Source organism: Plecotus auritus, assembly GCF_963455305.1.
Source record: "Plecotus auritus genome assembly, chromosome: 3".
Classification (NCBI taxonomy): Eukaryota; Metazoa; Chordata; class Mammalia; order Chiroptera; family Vespertilionidae; genus Plecotus; species Plecotus auritus.
The window spans coordinates 219111549-219130153 of record NC_137772.1 but is presented as its reverse complement, the minus strand read 5'-3'; the positions used below and the strand labels follow the sequence as shown (position 1 = coordinate 219130153).

The 18605-nt window shown below is 56.7% G+C and overlaps 1 protein-coding gene across 1 annotated transcript in view; it reads left to right on the top strand.

The window, feature by feature from the left end:
* MYH9 (myosin heavy chain 9) overlaps positions 1-17796 on the top strand; it is a 90150-nt gene extending 72354 nt beyond the window's left edge. Inside the window, exons 23-41 of the mRNA XM_080659421.1 lie at positions 350-487; positions 2350-2473; positions 3650-3821; positions 4946-5158; positions 5510-5654; positions 7185-7391; positions 7592-7696; positions 7898-8050; positions 9335-9583; positions 10876-11088; positions 11204-11416; positions 11748-11909; positions 12549-12677; positions 13757-13845; positions 13935-14058; positions 14283-14491; positions 15067-15175; positions 15273-15445; positions 16240-17796. Of these exons, the coding sequence (XP_080515547.1) occupies positions 350-487; positions 2350-2473; positions 3650-3821; positions 4946-5158; positions 5510-5654; positions 7185-7391; positions 7592-7696; positions 7898-8050; positions 9335-9583; positions 10876-11088; positions 11204-11416; positions 11748-11909; positions 12549-12677; positions 13757-13845; positions 13935-14058; positions 14283-14491; positions 15067-15175; positions 15273-15445; positions 16240-16357 (3045 nt within the window). The 3' untranslated portion in view covers positions 16358-17796. The remainder of the gene's footprint in view (positions 1-349; positions 488-2349; positions 2474-3649; positions 3822-4945; positions 5159-5509; positions 5655-7184; positions 7392-7591; positions 7697-7897; positions 8051-9334; positions 9584-10875; positions 11089-11203; positions 11417-11747; positions 11910-12548; positions 12678-13756; positions 13846-13934; positions 14059-14282; positions 14492-15066; positions 15176-15272; positions 15446-16239) is intronic.
* Positions 17797-18605: the final 809 nt, after the last annotated feature.

Genomic DNA, 18605 nt, shown 5'->3' with positions numbered 1-18605 from the left:
ACGTGGGACAGTCTTTGAGGGGCTTTCTCTTTGGGGCCGCTGTTTCTCAAACGTGCATCTCAGCTCTCCACGTGCCGCCCATCTGAGCACAAAGTCAGTTTTATTTCCCAGTCCCGGCCGGCTGCTCTGAGGAGCAGAGGGTGATCCGCTCTGCTCTCTGCCACATCCTCACGGCAGGGAGCTTGCTAAAGGAAGCACCTCAGAACAAGCGACCTCATGACTGGACCAGGCTTCTTGTCTGCACGCCCCAGTCTTAACTGTGTGACCCCACATGTGGGTGGGCCACATCTTAGCCACCCTACTGAGCTTGTGTGGCCCACCCTCCTCACGTCCCTCGGCTTTGTGACAGGAGCTAGAGGAGCAGCTGGAGGAGGAGGAGAGCGCCCGCCAGAAGCTGCAGCTGGAGAAGGTGACCACCGAGGCCAAGCTGAAGAAGCTGGAGGAAGACCAAATCATCCTGGAAGACCAGAACTGCAAGCTGGCCAAGGTGAGGCCTCGCGTGCAGGACGCGGGCTGTGGAGGGCGGGCCAGGCCCAGGCCCCGGCCGAGCCTCGCCACTGCTGTCTGCAGCACTGTGGCTTCTGCTCAGGAGCAGATTCTTCCTGGTGCCGCCTTGTGGGTGTCCCCTGGCCTCCGGGTGCCAGGGTCATATTTGAAGGGATGCTTCCCAAGGAACAGGTTTGACATTTCTTCTCAGTAAAGCTCCTCATAAGCTCCTGAGACCCAGGCTTGGTAGAGATGAACCATCAGTGTGGCATTGCACGTAGTCTCCGGTGCGGTCTGGGCCCCTTAGTGGCTGGCATTGAGGTGTGAGTGCTTCTCCTTAGCCTTCTCCAGGTGGGGACTGTTTCTTGTGAGAACCAAATTGGGTCCCTGTCCGCTGATGAGCAGATAGGAGCTGGAGAGCGAGCTAGAAGAGAAGGAGGGGCGCAGTCAGAATGCCGTCCTTGATCCTGAGGGCTGGTGGCAGGCAAAGTGGCAGGATGCCTGCCCGCAGCTCTGACGCAGGGGGAGATGCTCGTGCTGAGTGACGGCCTGTATCTGTTGCGGTGGCTGTGCTGTTGTGGGGAGACCCTATGGAGATCAGGACTCCAGGGGTGGCCACACCATGCAGACCATGAGGGGAGCCGCCTAGGGCACTTTGGGGCTTGAGGAGGTGGGAGGTCATGCCTGCCCAGTGGTCAAGCACGAGGCCTGGAGAAGGTGGTGCCTGAATTCCCTCACCCTGCCGCCCGGAAACCTTGCTTACCTGGGCCCAAAGGGATAGTCTAGGTCCAAGAAAGGCTTGGGTACCCACGTTTGTTGATCACGGAAGCTTATCCGGCTCTTTAAAGGGGGGTAGTGACCTTACAAAGTGACCCCTTTGATCCAGGGAGTCCTAATGAGTCGAATGTTTAAGTCCTTGTCCTTCCATTCAGTCCTAAACTTCTGGACGAGGCATACTTTGAAGAGACCTAAAGTGTCTGTGCTCAGCCAGCACTAGGCTCTGACCCATCCTCACACACTGCACACCCTCACACACACTGCACACCCTTACACACACTGTACCTCCTCACACACTGCACCTCCTCACGTACACTGCATACCCTCACACACACTGCCTCCTCACACACACTGCACCTCTTCACACACACTGCACACCCTCACACACACTGCACCTCCTCACACACACTGCCTCCTCACACACACTGCACCTCCTCACACACACTGCACCTCTTCACACACACTGCACACCCTCACACACACTGCACCTCCTCACACACACTGCACCTCCTCACACACACTGCACCTCCTCACACACACTACCTCCTCACACACTGCACACCCTCACACACTGTACCTCCTCACACACTGCACCTCCTCACGTACACTGCATACCCTCACACACACTGCCTCCTCACACACACTGCACCTCTTCACACACACTGCACACCCTCACACACACTGCACCTCCTCACACACACTGCCTCCTCACACACTGCACACCCTCACACACTGTACCTCCTCACACACTGCACACCCTCACACTGTACCTCCTCACACTGCACACCCTCACACACTGCACACCCTCACACACACTGCACACCCTCACACACTGTACCTCCTCACACTGTACCTCCTCACACTGCACACCCTCACACACTGCACACCCTCACACACACTGCACACCCTCACACACTGCACACCCTCACACTGTACCTCCTCACACACTGCACACCCTCACACACACTGCACACCCTCACACACTGCACACCCTCACACTGTACCTCCTCACACACTGCACACCCTCACGCACACTGCACACCCTCACATTGCATCTCCTCACACACTGCACCCCCAACTCCACAGGAGAAGAAGCTGTTGGAAGACAGAATAGCCGAGTTCACCACCAACCTCACGGAAGAGGAGGAGAAATCGAAGAGCCTCGCCAAGCTCAAGAACAAACATGAGGCCATGATCACCGACCTGGAGGGTAAGAGGGTGATGGGCAGGAGCTGTCTGACTTGGGAACCCGAGGCATCCACCACTCAGGACCAGGCTGGGCGTCACTGCCAGGAGCGGGAGCACCCGGCTTGTGTCATGCCCACGCTATGTGGGTGAGGCACAGGGTCCGCAGCAGCCAGCCACTGCCCTCAAGACCTAGGGTCCAGCATCTGGTCCCGATGGGTGCTGTGTGGTTGGGAGGGAGCTACCCCTAAGTAAAGAGCATTCAGGGTAACGCCCTGGCGTTTCCATCGTGCACCATGGGTTTCATCAGCTTTGGAGACTTCCCAAGAGGCTCTAGGTAGACCTCCCCCTCCACCCTACCCAGGCCTGCCGCTTCCTGGCTGTGTCATCTTGTACCTGTCACTTAACCTCCATGAGCTTTAGTGTTACTTACCTCCAAGGGGACACAGTGTCAGGGCATTTGTGAGAACTAAAGGGTCTAATGCTGTGGACACGCTGTGTGTACTGTAAAATGCTAGACCGATATCGCAAGGTCCTTACTTGTCTTGGGAGAGAGTGACAGATCGTGTCCTTGTCTCCCTGTGCCCTGGGGATCTGGGGTGAGGAGAATGGGGTGGACCTGCAGACCCGTGGCTGGCTGTGGACCACTTGCTCCTCCCCTTAAGAGGAGTGGACACGGGTGATAGGGGAAATCAGGGAACTCTGAGCTTGTGCCAGGAACCACTGCACCCTCTGCGGAGACACAGGGCAGCCCGGTGTGTCCAGGGCAGGGGGTGGGGCTGGACAGACACAGCAGCTCATGGTGATGTTCTTTCCTTCATTCAGGAGTTGGTATGAGTGTCTGTGTATTGTGACCCTTTAGCCCTCATGTGTGTTTTATAATATGCAGTGTTTACGTAAGAATTAAAAATAGCCCAGCCGGCATGGCTCAGTGGTAGGGTGTTGACCTATGAACCAGGGGTCACGGTTTGATTCCCGGTCAGGGCACATGCCTAGGTTCCCAGCTTGATCCCCAGTGTGAGGCGTGCAGGAGGGAGCCGATCAATGATTCTCTCTCATTGTTGATGTTTCTATCTCTCTTCCCCTCTCCCTTCCACTCTGAAATCAATAAAAATATATTTAAAAAATAATTAAAAACAAAGATAGCAAGGTCTATGGCCACTAAGGGCTTTGTCGGCTTCTCCCCATTCTTCCTTCTCAGAGCGCCTCCGAAGAGAGGAGAAGCAGCGTCAGGAGCTGGAGAAGACCCGCCGGAAGCTGGAGGGAGACTCCACGGACCTCAGCGACCAGATCGCCGAGCTCCAGGCTCAGATCGCCGAGCTCAAGATGCAGCTGGCCAAGAAAGAGGAGGAGGTCCAGGCTGCTCTGGCCAGGTGAGCCAGAGCGTCAGCCCACCAAGGGGTCAGAGCCAGCACTTCCTGTGGCTGCCTACTGTGGGCCTTGGTGCCTCAGTGAGCTGTGAGCACTTGCTCCGCTGTTGTCTTGGAAACCAGTTCACAGCAAAACATTTCCTGTCATTTGTTTGTTTGTAATCCCCAAAAAGTCATCCACAATATCACCAAACCATTGGCTATAGGCATGCTTTTTTAATGCTTTTTTTAAAAAAATAGACTATTTCTTAGAGCAGTTTTAGGCGCACAGCAAAATTGAACCAGCAGTATAGAGAATTTTGATATTTTGATACCCTCCACCCCGCCCCCCCACAACACACACACACACACACACACACAGAGTCTTCTCCCACAATCAACATCCTACACCAGAGTGGTGGTATACAGTAGGTCCTCGGGTTACATCGGAGATCCGTTCCTACAGCGCGACATAACGCGATTTTCGCCATAAGTCGGAACCCACCTACATAAGTACCTACGTCACTCACATGGAGCACAGACACAGCAGTAATGAAGTGAAACAGTAAAAGAATTTAAAAGAAAGATAACAATACCTGACCTTTACTTGTGGTAAATAAATAATAAAAAACATAAAGCACATATGTACATACATTGAAATGACGGAACTTTTTTTTTTATAAATTGGGAGATGGCGACATAACCACGAAACGACGTACATCAAGTCGGACGTAACCCGAGGACTGCCTGTATATTTGTTTCAGTCGACAAACCTACATTGATACATCATTATCACCTAAAATCTGTGGCACATTTGTATTTGTATTTTGTTGCAGTCTTCATGGACTGTAGCGATTTATTTCTTTTTATTTGTTTATTTAATATTTGAACTTCTCTTTATGTTGAAAGCACTGGAATTCAGTTTGGCGGATGAAATGATTTCTCCGAGTTTCCCCGTGCTGACAGGGGCATTGCCCTGACTCTTCGGCACGGTGTGCCTCAGATACTGTTTTTGCTGAGTGAGGCTTCTAAGGTCCAGGACTCAGACGGCCACAAGTGGCTTTGGCTGCTTTTCTCTAAAGCCTTATCTGCAAACTCTGCTCCTGAAAGGTGAACTGGCCTCATCTTGATGTTGGTTTCTTTGGCAGAGTGGAGGAAGAAGCCACCCAGAAGAACATGGCCCTAAAGAAGATCCGTGAGCTGGAATCGCAGATCTCTGAACTGCAGGAGGACCTGGAGTCTGAGCGTGCTTCTCGGAACAAAGCTGAGAAGCAGAAGCGGGACCTTGGGGAAGAGCTGGAGGCTCTGAAGACAGAGTTGGAGGACACCCTGGATTCTACGGCTGCCCAGCAGGAGCTCAGGTGTGCCATGGGGCAGACTGGCCAAGCCACAGACGGGAAAGGAGGCCGAGGCCTGGAAGGGGTGGGTCCCAGGCCTGTGAATATACACAGAGCATGTGTGAATACACACAGAGTGGGTGTGAATACACAGAGAGTGTGGAAGCTGTAGGTTTCTCAGTATCTTCTCTACCAAAGCCCTATTCAAGAACCTGGCTGGAAGTGTGGGTGAGACAGGCTGGGCTTTAAGGCTGAAGGGTACGGAAGCCTCTGCAGTGCCTACGCCTGCAGAGGATGGACAGCTGGGGCAGGAGGCCCAGTGCACTGGCCGGCCACAGGGCCCCTGGCTTCCATTCTGAGGGCATTTCTCTCCAGGTCCAAACGTGAACAGGAAGTGAACATCCTGAAGAAGACCCTCGAGGAAGAGGCCAAGACCCACGAGGCCCAGATCCAGGAGATGAGGCAGAAGCACTCACAGGCCGTGGAGGAGCTGGCCGAGCAGCTGGAGCAGACAAAGCGGGTGCGTGGGCTTCCCCCAGGGCCTGGCTCCGTGACTTCAGCTGGGGGGCCTGGCACCTTTCCGGGGCGGGTCCTCCTGGAGACTGGCTGCCTCTCTCTAGGCCAGTCCTGTAGGACAGAGCAGCTCCTTAGCTAGACTGCCGGGGTCAGGGGTCAGAGTTCAGCTCAGGCCCTCAGCGGCTGTGTGACTTCGGCAGATAGTTACCCCCATGCCTCAGTTTCCCCCTCTGTAAAGGAGGTAATGATAGGTCTGTCAGCTGGAGTTAATGACACATAAAGCACCTAAATGGCATTAAAGCACTTAGGGGCTCAGTACGTTGTTCAAATACAGTTGTTATTATTTTGTTCAACAACCTGCCAGACGAGAAAGCTTCCAGGAATTGGAGCAACCTGAAACGGAGTTCCACAGCGCCTGAGGGTCCCTTTTCTGAAGTCTGGGTCCTCTCTAGACACCTCCCAGCTGGAGTCTTCTGGGGACAACCCTGGGGATGTTCATCCCAGCTGGTTTCTCTGCCAGGCAGCTGGTGGTCTGGCAGTGACTTAACAGGACAAGTCCTGCCTCCTGTGGCTCCCAGCTCCCAGCCACTCTCTGGCAGCTCACGCGGTCAGAACTCTTCTGTGTGGCAACCTATAAAGCGTTTCCTATAAAATATTTTAGTGCCCTGGCCAGTGTGGCTCCATGATTAGAGCATCGGCCCATGTGCCAAAGGGTCATGGGTTCGATTCCCCGTCAAGGGCACGCAAGTTTGATCAATTGATGTGTCGCATTGATGTTTCTCTCTCTCTAAAAAAAAAAAAAAAAAAAAATCAATGGAAAACATATCCTCGGGTGAGCATTAACAACAACAAAAGTTTAGAAACAAGTCTTGTCCATCTGTCTTCCTTCAATTTCCACCCAGTTCTGCACAGATTGAAGCCTTTCTTGGACCTTTAGCTGTTTTACCCAGCATTCCTCTGCATTCACGGTTTACCTTTGCACTTGCCCAGGACCTGTGGCCAGCGTGGTGCAGACTAGAATGGGATTGTCATGTTTGTTCTGTAAACTCCACTTTATTTTTTGGAAGAACATCACATCATTACTTTGAACATCAAATCTGAAAGAGGCTTTGCTGGATGTCTAACTGTGAACAGTTATAATTTCCCTCATTCTGTAATATCATCACTAACGCCATCTTATCAGCAGTGACAACGTCTTACACATTAACATTCCCTCTCCCCCTGAGGGAGGCTGGGCAGGGGCTGGTTTAGAGGTGGAGAAGCTGAGGCCTCAGAGACGAGGACACGTGCTGGTGTCACGCACGGGTGTTATGTGCTGGTGTCACGCACGGGTGTCGTGCTGGCTGAGTGATGAGTACTGATCAAGTGCGAGCCTTCTGAGTCCAGGGCGCTGGCAAGCAGGCCACCTCCCAAACTTACCCAACATCATTTTTTCGGCAGAGGCAGCGGTTCTTCCAAAGGTACTAGAAAGACCAGCCTCGTAACAGGGCGTGGCTGATGTCCCCCCTCACACCTTTGCTTCCTTCCCTACCAGGTGAAAGCCAACCTTGAGAAGGCCAAGCAGACCCTGGAGAGTGAGCGAGGAGAGCTGGCCAACGAGGTGAAGGCCCTGCTGCAGGGCAAAGGGGACTCAGAGCACAAGCGGAAGAAAGTGGAGGCCCAGCTGCAGGAGCTGCAGGTGAAGTTCAACGACGGAGAGCGCGTGCGCACGGAGCTGGCCGACAAGGTCACCAAGCTGCAGGTGAGGATTCCGCCGGGACCCGGGCCTGGGCAGTGGTCCCTTCGGCAGCTCCTCAGCCAGGGCCCAGTTCTCCAGGCTCCGGCTCTTTTTCTTGCTTCAAACTGGCTCCTCGGCAAGGCTTCTGGTTCAGCTTAGCCTGAAAGCATGGAGGTGGGGCAGGCCTGGTCAGACTCATGCCTTTGTCTCCACCATCCCTGCAGGTTGAACTGGACAACGTGACAGGCCTCCTCACCCAGTCTGACAGCAAGTCCAGCAAGCTCACCAAGGACTTCTCCACCCTGGAGTCCCAGCTGCAGGACACACAGGTGAGGGTGGCAGCAGGTCTCTGCAGCTGGGCCTTTCCTGGGAGGATGCAGTGCATCACCTGCCACACCTCTGGGTCCTTCTGGCTCCCCAGCAGGGTTTCCCTGAGTCAGAGGGACCAGCTGCTCCTCTGCCAGGGGTGTGGGGCTGCGAGGCTCTGACGCTGCCCCTCCTGGCCCTGCGCCCCTCTTGTCCTCGTGTAGGAGTTACTGCAGGAGGAGAACCGGCAGAAGCTGAGCCTGAGCACCAAGCTGAAGCAGGTGGAAGACGAGAAGAACTCCCTGAAGGAGCAGCTGGAGGAGGAGGAGGAGGCCAAGCGGAACATGGAGAAGCAGATGGCCACCCTCCAGGCCCAGGTTCGGTGCTAGCTCCCCTGCAAGAGGCCCAGGCTGGGGAGGCACGGCCCTGTCTGTTGGTCCACCCAGGCTGCCAGTGCTGGGTGCCCTTCCTCAGGGAGCTCCTGCCCTCTCCAGCCCAGGGTCCCCAGGTAGAATTCAGGGACCCGTGAACTTGGAGGGAGGAGGCTGGACACCTTTATTCTCACCAGTCTCTAGCCGACATCTAGCATTTTCATCCTTAGGCCAGTGGACAGCCAGCCATGGCGGTCACAGTGCCTGTGGCCTTGCTCACTAGGACCCAGTCCCCAGGTCCAGGCCACAGCGGAGCTTCGGGGACGCCACTCAGCTCCTGGCACTTCAGGAGGCTGCTGCTTGATGTGCTAATAAAGAAGCACTTGGGTCACAACTAGTTTTTTAAATATCTGAGCACCGCCACATTCCTGTACTGGCATTTTTTGTAGTCCAATACATTTTATGTGTATCAGGACGTGATGACGAGGAGTTCGTAGTCTGCTCTAGACTGTCAAAGGACCCACGCCAAAACTCGATCAAAAGCCCTGTTCTAGATCCTGTCATGGGACTTCAATGTGCCTGGTCGGGAGGCCTGCCCTGAGCTCAGAATGGGTGCACGGTCCGCTCCACGGTCTGGGGGGAGGAGTAGCCAGCACGTGCGCGTGATGGCAGCTCTGTGTCCAGGTGCAAGGAGGAGGCTGCAGGACGGTGTCTGGGTCCTCCTGGCTCCCGCACACCAATTCCCCAGAGCAGGGGTCCTCAAACTACGACCCACGGGCCACATGCGGCCCGCCGAGGACATTTATCCGGCCCGTCAGGTGCCGCTGCCTGTCCTGCTTATCAGCCGACTCGTCCTGGGCCCACAGTGCGCACAGGAATTTGTTCATAGTTTTTTTTTTTAAACTATGGTCCGGCCCTCCAACTGTCTGAGGGACAGTGAACTGGCCCCCTGTTTAAAGAGTTTGAGGACCCCTGCCCCAGAGGGCACTGGCCCTGCTGCCTGGAGCAGGTGACAAGGGTGCTTGCCTCTGGGTGAGCCCTTGTAAGGGAGTAGGTCACAGTGGAGAGGCCCTGCAAAGCTGGCCTGAGCGCCACTCCATGTCCTAGGCAGACACTCTCTACAGAAACTCGGCTTCTCTTGCCCGGTGGAAGAGGGAGGGCTCCATAACTGGGTGGCTCCCTGGCCTCCGTTTCGTGAGGTAGCAGGCCAGTCCCAGCTGTCTTGGGCACAGGTGCATGACATGAACAGGTGACATCTTGGGTGTCTCCTTACTCCTTGCTCCTGCCCAGGTGACCGACATGAGGAAGAAGATGGAGGATGGTGTGGGGTGCCTGGAGACTGCCGAGGAAGCCAAGAGGAAGCTGCAGAAGGACCTGGAGGGGCTGAGCCAGCGCTATGAGGAGAAGGTGGCCGCCTACGACAAGCTGGAGAAGACCAAGACGCGGCTGCAGCAGGAGCTGGACGACCTGCTCGTGGACCTGGACCACCAGCGGCAGAGCGTCTCCAACCTCGAGAAGAAGCAGAAGAAGTTTGACCAGGTGTGTGCCATCCACATGCTCCTCATTTCCTTTCTTCTGCAAATACCAGGGCTTCGGGCCTCGGCCGCGGACACCGAGGGAGCCCCTGGGATCCCGTCACTAGCAGCAGGCGCTCAGAGGTGTGGGTTTCCCACTTGTTGAGGGGCCTGGCAAGAAAGGGCCTGGCCCTAGCCGGCTTGGCTCAGTGGCTAGAGCGGTGGCCTGCAGGCTGAAAGGTCACGATTCCGGTCACGGGCACGCACCTCGGGTGCAGGCTCAGCCTTGGCCCCCGTAGGGACATGTGCCGGAGGCAACCATTTGACGTGTCTCTCCCACATTGATGTTTCTCTCTGTGTGTCTCGCCCCCTTCCACTCTTTCTAAAAATCAATGGGAAAAATATCCTCGGGTGAGAATTAACAACAAAAAAAGAAAGTGCTCGAAACAGGGCATCTTCATTTGATAGGCTCAGGAGTGACTTTTCTGCTTTCTGGTTTCTTATGTTTTTCACATCTTCTATAATGAACCGATTTTTTTATGCATGTGTTCATGCCTCTTCCTCATTCTGAAGGACCTGAGGCAGCATATAGAGGGCACTCAGTGGGCTGGGATAGAAAATGGGAGCAATCAGGGCTCAGCTCCCCGGCCTCGTGCTGCTGTGGCAGAGGGCGCATTGCGCTCGGCCACGCTGCTTCCTGTCTGGCGTCTCTGGCTGCTTTCCTGCTATCAGCACAAAGTCAGGTGGTGGCTACATACACACAGCCTGCAAAGTCTAAAGCGCTTACTCGCTGGTCCTTTAAGAAATAGGTCCATGGAATAAATGAGGGGCGGGGCAAAGGGCATGGGAAGGTGGGAAAACAAGGCTCAGCAAGGGTAGGCCCACGCGAAGAATGGGCACCAGGGAGACTTAAACTCACGTCCTTGGGCGAGGCCACAGCAGCCGGAGTCACACCCGTCAGGTCGTTTAGGAGAACAAAGCCCTTCCAGGTCTGAGCGGCCATGTTTCCTGTGGTTTTTATGGAGGGAGCTGTGGGACAAAGAATCATTAGTGAGTGACAAAACGAGAGACCTAAATCCTGGTGGCACAGGCGATCTCTGCCCTCATCGGTTACACACCGACAGTGCCTGTCACCCTGGGAACCAGCTGGGTTGCCCAGGCAGCAGTTTGTGCTTGCTCTTCCTGGTGCCCCTCCCCTCAGAGCCAGCGCTGGACCTTCAGCCACAGTCTGCACGTGCTACCGGCCTGGGGTCCGCAGGTTCTGAGCTCTTTCTAAGAGCCGTTGCTCGAGTCTCATGGCGCCCATATCTTTCCCAGCTCCTGGCAGAGGAGAAGACCGTCTCTGCCAAGTATGCGGAGGAGCGTGACAGGGCAGAGGCGGAGGCCCGAGAGAAGGAGACCAAGGCGCTGTCGCTGGCCCGGGCCCTGGAGGAGGCCATGGAGCAGAAGGCAGAGCTGGAGCGGCTCAACAAGCAGTTCCGCACGGAGATGGAGGACCTCATGAGCTCCAAGGACGACGTGGGCAAGAGTGTGAGTACCAGGAGGGGCCGCGTGGGGCAGCACGGAGGTTTAGTGGGGGATCGGACACTGAGCCCTCGGGGACCTCTTGTCCCTCTGCTCCTGACTCGGGTTCCCTTGGTGGCAGGTCCACGAGCTGGAGAAGTCTAAGCGGGCCCTGGAGCAGCAGGTGGAGGAGATGAAGACTCAGCTCGAGGAGCTGGAGGATGAACTTCAGGCCACCGAGGATGCCAAGCTGCGGCTGGAGGTGAACCTGCAGGCCATGAAGGCCCAGTTCGAGCGGGACCTGCAGGGCCGGGACGAGCAGAGCGAGGAGAAGAAGAAGCAGCTGGTCAGACAGGTGCGTGTGGCCCTCCTGCTCCAGGGTCAGGGCCCTCTTGGCCTCTGGGCAGAGGTGGGCATGGAATCCCCCACCCCGCCAGGTTTCCAGCAGACTTCCTCTCTCCTTTCTCTACCTGGATGGTGGAAGGCTCCCTGGCCATGTCTTCCAGTCCTCTGTCCTGGGGAAGTGGGGGAATCACTGAGCATATCAGGATTTTTTTCTGTTAGTAATTCTCCTTGGTCCCTGAGCCCCATGGATCCACAGAGCTAGGCCAAACCCACCTGCGCTCAGAGCTGGAGTCGGGTCTGTGTGTGGGTCCGGCCTCCTGAGCTGTCGGCATCTCCCCCAGGTGCGGGAGATGGAGGCAGAGCTGGAAGACGAGAGGAAGCAGCGCTCACTGGCAGTGGCCGCTCGGAAGAAGCTAGAGCTGGACCTGAAGGACCTGGAGGCCCACATCGACTCGGCCAACAAGAACCGCGACGAAGCCATCAAACAGCTGCGGAAGCTGCAGGTGAGGTCAGGCCCGACCACAGCAGATCTGGCCGCACGCGGTGGTGCTGGGATCAGCGTGGGGCTGGGAGTCTAGTGGGGTGGCCAGTGAATGCGGATGATTGCCGCCTTCCCCTATCCGAGGAAGGTCTTGGTGCCCTTAGCCCGTCTCACAGACGGAGACTCAGGCCCAGCGGTTGAGTGGGAACAAACAAGATCTTTAGGATTAAAACAGACGGCAGGAGAAGAAGAAAGGAAATGTGCTCCTGTGTGAGGTCGGGATAACCTGGCAGAGTAGCAGGTGTGTGTGGGGGGGTGGGAATGGTGCCGGAGCGCAGGATTCAAGCCAACAGGCAGTTGTAGAAAGTGAACACAAGCCACGTGGGTCCATGGACATGGTGACTGACGCTGCTCAGGGTATGCGTCGTAGATCCTGACGGTCAGTCAGTACAAAATGGTGTCGGGTAAAGGAGCATTTTGTCTTTGGTTACTGTTTTGCCCTTTTAGTTAAGCTTGTTCCTTGTGGTGTCAAGGAAAAGGGCAGCCACAAGGTCCTGTTGGTGGTTGTCCCTTGGAGGGGGTGGGAGGTGGGGTGGGCAGGACATGAGTGGCCGGCCACTGGGGTCAGGGTGGAGGTACCAAGAGTCTCCTCCCCCTACAGGCCCAGATGAAGGACTACATGCGTGAGCTGGATGACACGCGGGCCTCCCGCGAGGAGATCCTGGCTCAGGCCAAGGAGAACGAGAAGAAGCTGAAGAGCATGGAAGCTGAGATGATTCAGCTGCAGGAGGTGAGCAGGGCCAAAGGGTCATTCAGAGTCTCTGCCCTCTGGCCAGCAGGTGGCAGTCAGGGCCTCCACTGGGCTGGTGTTGGTCAGGGCTGAAGATAAGCTAGGGCAGTGGTCGGCAAACTCATTAGTCAACAGAGTCAAATATCAACAGTACAACGATTGAAATTTCTTTTGAGAGCCAGATTTTTTAAACTTAAACTATATAGGTAGGTACATTGTTATTAACTTAATTAGGGTACTCCTAAGCTGGCCTTTGCTAAAAACTCAAGGGGCCAAAGAGCCGCATGTGGCTCGCGAGCCGCAGTTTGCCGACCACTGAGCTAGGGGAACTCCAGGATTTAGTTGGGGTGGGTCTTTATGAAAGAATTCCCTGCAGGGTTTCAGTTTGTAACCTCCACCTCCCTCAGTGAATGGCCTCCTGGCCAAGAGAGGTCCCTCCCAGAGGCTTGTGTGCCGAGTGTCCCCTTGTCTGTCACACAGGAGGCACATAGATTGCTCAGGATCTGGGCAGTCTTCTGCAGTGGGGGCCAGACATCCAGGCAGGTCCTCGTCCACTCTTGCTAACTGACTGTGCTCTCCTGCCTGGGCCTGGGTGGGATCCTTCCCTCCATGGTCATATGAGGGCCTTTGTCCATGGCCCCTCACCCTGGGGGTCAAGTCCCTCTCTTCCTGGCTTTCAGAGACCTCACACCCAGGTCCTAACTCATGTCTCTAGCTCGTCCCTCCTGATATCTGGTCTACCCGGGATGAAGAGGGACCAGCATGCCCCGTTAGGCCACAACAGTTTCTTATTTTTTGCTACATCCTTGGCTCCAGGCCTGGTTCTGAGCACTAGATTGGGGCGGGGGAGCTTTTATAAACCTGTGGTGCCTAATCTGTGACCTCTGAGGGAGGAATCAACCCTGTGAGCCAGAGGGGCTCACAGGAAAGGACCTCATGGAGGAGGCAGGCCCAGAAGGGGGTTAGAAGGGGCGCCAGGGTCTTGGGGAGGATGGCACTGCAGAGGACCAGGAAGGGAAGGGGGTGGCCTTTCAGGGCAGCGGGCTGCCAGCAGGTCACACTCTGGGTTCTCGTGGCAGGAACTGGCAGCTGCAGAGCGTGCTAAGCGTCAGGCCCAGCAGGAGCGGGATGAGCTGGCCGACGAGATTGCCAACAGCAGCGGCAAAGGGTGAGTGAGCCACTATGTAAAGGTAGGTGTTGTGGGGGGTACACCCCCTCTAGGACTGGCCCCTTCTCACTCCTCTCCGGCCTCCCCAGAGCCCTGGCGTTGGAGGAGAAGCGGCGCCTGGAGGCTCGCATCGCCCAGCTGGAGGAGGAGCTGGAGGAGGAGCAGGGCAACACGGAGCTGGTGAACGACAGGCTGAAGAAGGCCAACCTGCAGGTGGGCAGGGCTGGGCTGCCTGGGCACTCCCTCGGCACCGCACCGAGCTTGGGCTGTGGGTCCTGAGCGCCACCTCGGCCAAGCCAGCAGCTTCCTGATTGCTTAGGGGAGCATGTCATGGCCCCTGTTAAATTTGGGGGACCTGGTGTTATAAGGGGATCCGTGGGGTTTGTCCCCAGCAGGGTCCCCAGCCTTCCTCCGTTCACGAGCCCTTCTTCCCACAGATCGATCAGATCAACACAGACCTGAACCTCGAGCGCAGCCACGCCCAGAAGAACGAGAACGCCAGGCAGCAGTTGGAGCGCCAGAACAAGGAGCTCAAGGTCAAGCTGCAGGAGATGGAGGGCACTGTCAAGTCCAAGTACAAGGCCTCCATCACTGCCCTGGAGGCCAAGATCGCGCAGCTGGAGGAGCAGCTGGACAACGAGACGAAGTAGGTCTCCTTCTCCCGTCACCTGAGCAAGCTTCAGGCCCCTCTGGGTGCAGTCAGAAACCAGCTTCCTGTCCCTGCGGCTCATCTCCCCATCCCGGCGGCTCTCCTCCATTTCCCTGGGGCCTGTAGAGCTTGAGGAGCCCGTGGCCCACCTCTGAAGTTGAGGGTTTGGGGGACTGTCTATTAGGCTGCCTCAGACAGAGAGATAGGCGTTCACAACCACCTGGGCACTGGCTGGGCTCAGCAAGACAGAGACTTGTTGGGAGGTAATGAGGGTCCCACTGGGCCCCCCATCTCAATTTTCCCTTTTCCTAGGGCCACATATGCTCTGAGATGTGTCCCTTTTCTTCTCGGAGCCCCAGTTTCCCCATCTGTGAAATGGGGCCAATTAACGTGGCTCCCAGAAGAGCCAAAGCTCACAGTGGGTGTCCAATAAAGAGGGGCCGCCTTAGCATCAACGCCTCCCCGGGGGGAAGTAGCAGTGAGGCTGGGAGTGGGTGGTCCAGCCTGCGGTGCGGGGGCCGGACCCTCTGAAGGAGGGTGTCCCCCTAAGCCGCTCTATCTGTGCCTGGCAGGGAGCGCCAGGCAGCCTGCAAGCAGGTGCGTCGGGCAGAGAAGAAGCTGAAGGACGTGTTGCTGCAGGTGGATGATGAGCGCAGGAACGCCGAGCAGTTCAAGGACCAGGTGTGTTTGTGGGCAGAGCGGTGGACTGGCCGGGGGCCGTACAGGCCGCACTCGCCCAGGACGCCTAACCATGGCCACTGGCCACACATCCCCACAGGCTGACAAGGCGTCCACCCGCCTGAAGCAGCTCAAGCGGCAGCTGGAGGAAGCCGAGGAGGAGGCCCAGCGGGCCAACGCCTCCCGCAGGAAACTGCAGCGCGAGCTGGAGGACGCCACCGAGACCGCGGACGCCATGAACCGGGAGGTCAGCTCCCTCAAGAACAAGCTCAGGTGAGCCCTGCCTCCGCCGCCCCTTCCCGTTATTTCTGCTTTCACAAGTGCGTTTGTTCTCGACGTCAGTGAGCACAGCCCTGGAGGCCGAGAAAGTGGTGTCAGGGCCGCTGCCCCGGGGTTCTTCTTGCCCTCTGGGCTCTGGCCCAGCCTTGTGGATGGACATTAAATTCTGGGTCACTTACTCCATCCCATCTGCAAAGTCTGCTCCTGTGGCCGCTCCCAATCCGATGCCGAGGGTCCTATGCTGGACGTTTGAACTAGAAGGTGTGAGGCAGCTGCGGGTCCGGCCCCCGCTCAGTGCCGTGAGCGCTTGCTGAACGCAGCTGCTGCCCTCTCACCGCACCTGCCGGACAGAGGGCCTCTCCCCAGTCTCGTCGCTGCTGCTGTTCATGGCAGTCCTTTGTCACGCATGCAGTCCACAGAGCAGGCCTCTGTCAGCAGTGAATACTGACTGCTTCCCTACACGTGGTGGGAGGAAGGTGGCGGGCTTCCCACACTGCGTTCCTGTATCTCTCCGTGTCCGTTTCACACTCAGTTGGAGGAAAGGGAGGCATGGTGCAGGAGGCCACTCCATCTGTTCTAGTGCCTTTACGCCTTGTCATCCGTCCTGATTTCCTGGTGGGTTTTGCTTCCACTTTAACCACCTGCTCCCTGAGAGCTGGCCTGGCCTGTATTGCTTCTCCTGTGGGATGTCAGGCGCCCATTTGCCTCTAGGGGTCGCTGTGGAGTGTGAGCTGTGTTAAGCCATCCTAGCTAGCCCTCTGACCCTCTGCCTCTGCCTCTGCCTGCAGGCGTGGGGACCTGCCATTTGTTGTGCCCCGCCGAATGGCTCGGAAAGGCACCGGCGAGTGCTCGGACGACGAGGTGGACGGCAAAGCCGACGGGGCAGAGGCCAAAGCTGCCGAATAACCTCTCTGCCTCTTGCCCCAGAAGGACAGACAGACAGACCGAACGACCAACGGATGACTCCGCCTCCACTTTCTAGCCCCCGCAGCACCCCCTCACCTCCTTGGGACTGCTGTGACCGTGACCCCAGCCCTTGTCACCAGGCCAGGGGACCTCAGGCCTGTGCCTCCCCCTGCCCCCCAGGCCTGTGAGGGCCTCTGGCTTCTCTGCTGCAGCCCTCCCCTCGCCTGCCCTTGCCTCCCCCCTCCCTCCCTCCCCCCCAAAGAATCTGATACCAAAGAGTCAGGGCCCTGGGCCCCTGGCTGGAGACAGAGTGGCCTGCAGGGTCTTTGGCCTCCTCTTGCCAAAAGCGCAAGGTGGTGAGGCCGGAAGGGCAGCTGCCGGGGACGGGCAAGAGTTTTCTACGAATCTATTTTTCTTCAGACTAAGAAGTTTTGATAGCCCAACACCCCAGAAGAATCGTCACCTTACCCCCTCTGCCACCAGCTCTTCCCTACCCCCTTCTTTGCTGTTGGCAATCACACGCGGTGACCTCACACCCTCTGCCCCACTGGCCCCCTCCTGTGGGCTCTGGGTGGTCCGGCCAGAGCAGGCCCAGGGCCACCACCTCTGTGCAGGGCACAGAGTGCTGGGGGGGGAAGGGGGAGTCGTTCCTCCCCACCCCCACTGGGCAGCGCACTGTCCCCTTCCTGATTCTAGAACGTCTCAAGTGCAATGATGACCCCTTCCCCTCCTTTGCGGAGGGCAGCCTGCCCTGCCACACCCTGGCCGGGACCCGCAGACAGGGCTTAGGGGCAAGCCGGAAAGGCCAGCAGTGGCTTCTCCCAACACTCTTGGGGACCAAATATATTTAATGGTTAAGGGACTTGTCCCAGATCTGACAGCCAGGGCATCAGATGGGGCCAGTGACCCTCCCACACGACCTTGACCTACTCCAGGACTGGGCCCGAGGGTCGTTTATCGGCACCGTTGACTCAGTAGCGTTGAAACACCCACCATCTGCACAGATAGTTTTGGAAGGAGAAAAAGAAAAGGCTTTCTTCCCCCTTGTAATAAATGGTAACCCCCCGGTCTTCGTCACTGCCTTCCTTTGGAGCCTGTTTAGGAGAGGAACGTGTCCTACACTGGTCTGCACTGGTTGCTGATTTCCCTGTATTCCTAACTGTTATGTATATGCTGCATTTAGACTTACTTATGGCAAAGAAGGTTTTTTTTAAGAAACAAACTCCACAAATCATGAAGCTGTGTAAAAGCTACATATGCCTCCAGAGCTCGGAATTCAGGTCCCAGTTGCTGTCACAAAGGAGTGAATGGAACTTGCACCCCACCCTTTTTTTCTAGAGTAAAAGTGCCTTAGCCTGTGCTGCAGCTGTCACCACTACAGGAAGCTGGTTTCCCGAGGTTTCCACTGAGCGTCACAATAAAGAGTCCATGTGCTATGAGCCTGTGTCTGTGGTGTCTGCGCAGCGAGGGCTGGAGGCGCTGTGCTGCGTTTGTGCAGCGGGCACCTGCGCGGTGCATCCTGGAAGCTGCCAGCAGGGCAGTGTGCTGGGGCACGGGCCAGGGTGGGGCGGCAGTCACGCCGAAAAGGAGAGAGAGAGAGAGGCAGGCTGGGCCTGGGCCAAGGAAGCTAGGAGTGTCTCCTTTAAGCCTTAGTTCATTAGTTATTGAGCACCTGCTGTGGACTTGACACTGAGCTGGCTCAAGGAAGAGATAGGCACAGGCACTAAGTTCTGTGGGCTTCCTTCGTCAGACAGTGCAGAGTCTGCCCTGGGAGCAGGAATGGGGACTTGGTGGGTGGGCCTGAGGGTGTTGGAGCAGGAGGCTCTTCAGAGGACTGTCAAAGCTTGGCTTGTTCGTTCATTCTTTCAACGAAGGGAGAGCATAAATAAGCCAGGCCCTTGCTCACCAGGAGGACGAGGGAAGTAAGGAGACCAATGTCCCTGCAACTGCAAAAGGGGGAGGGGGCAAAGGTTTTCCTCAGAGAAGGCAGATGGCACCCACTTGACGTGAGATGTGGACTCCAGACGTGAGCCAGGGCCGCTGGGCAGCAGGGTTGCTAAGGACAGCTGGGCGCCTCCAGGCAGGGCATTTTTTTTTAAATGTGTGCTATACACTGAGTGGCCAGATTATGTTAGAGGCCTGGTGCATGGGTGGGGTCCGGCCAGCCTGGCCAGGGGGAGGGGACATGGGCAGTTGGCTAGCCTGTATGCTGGTCGAGGGGACAATTTGCATATTAGTTTTTTATTAT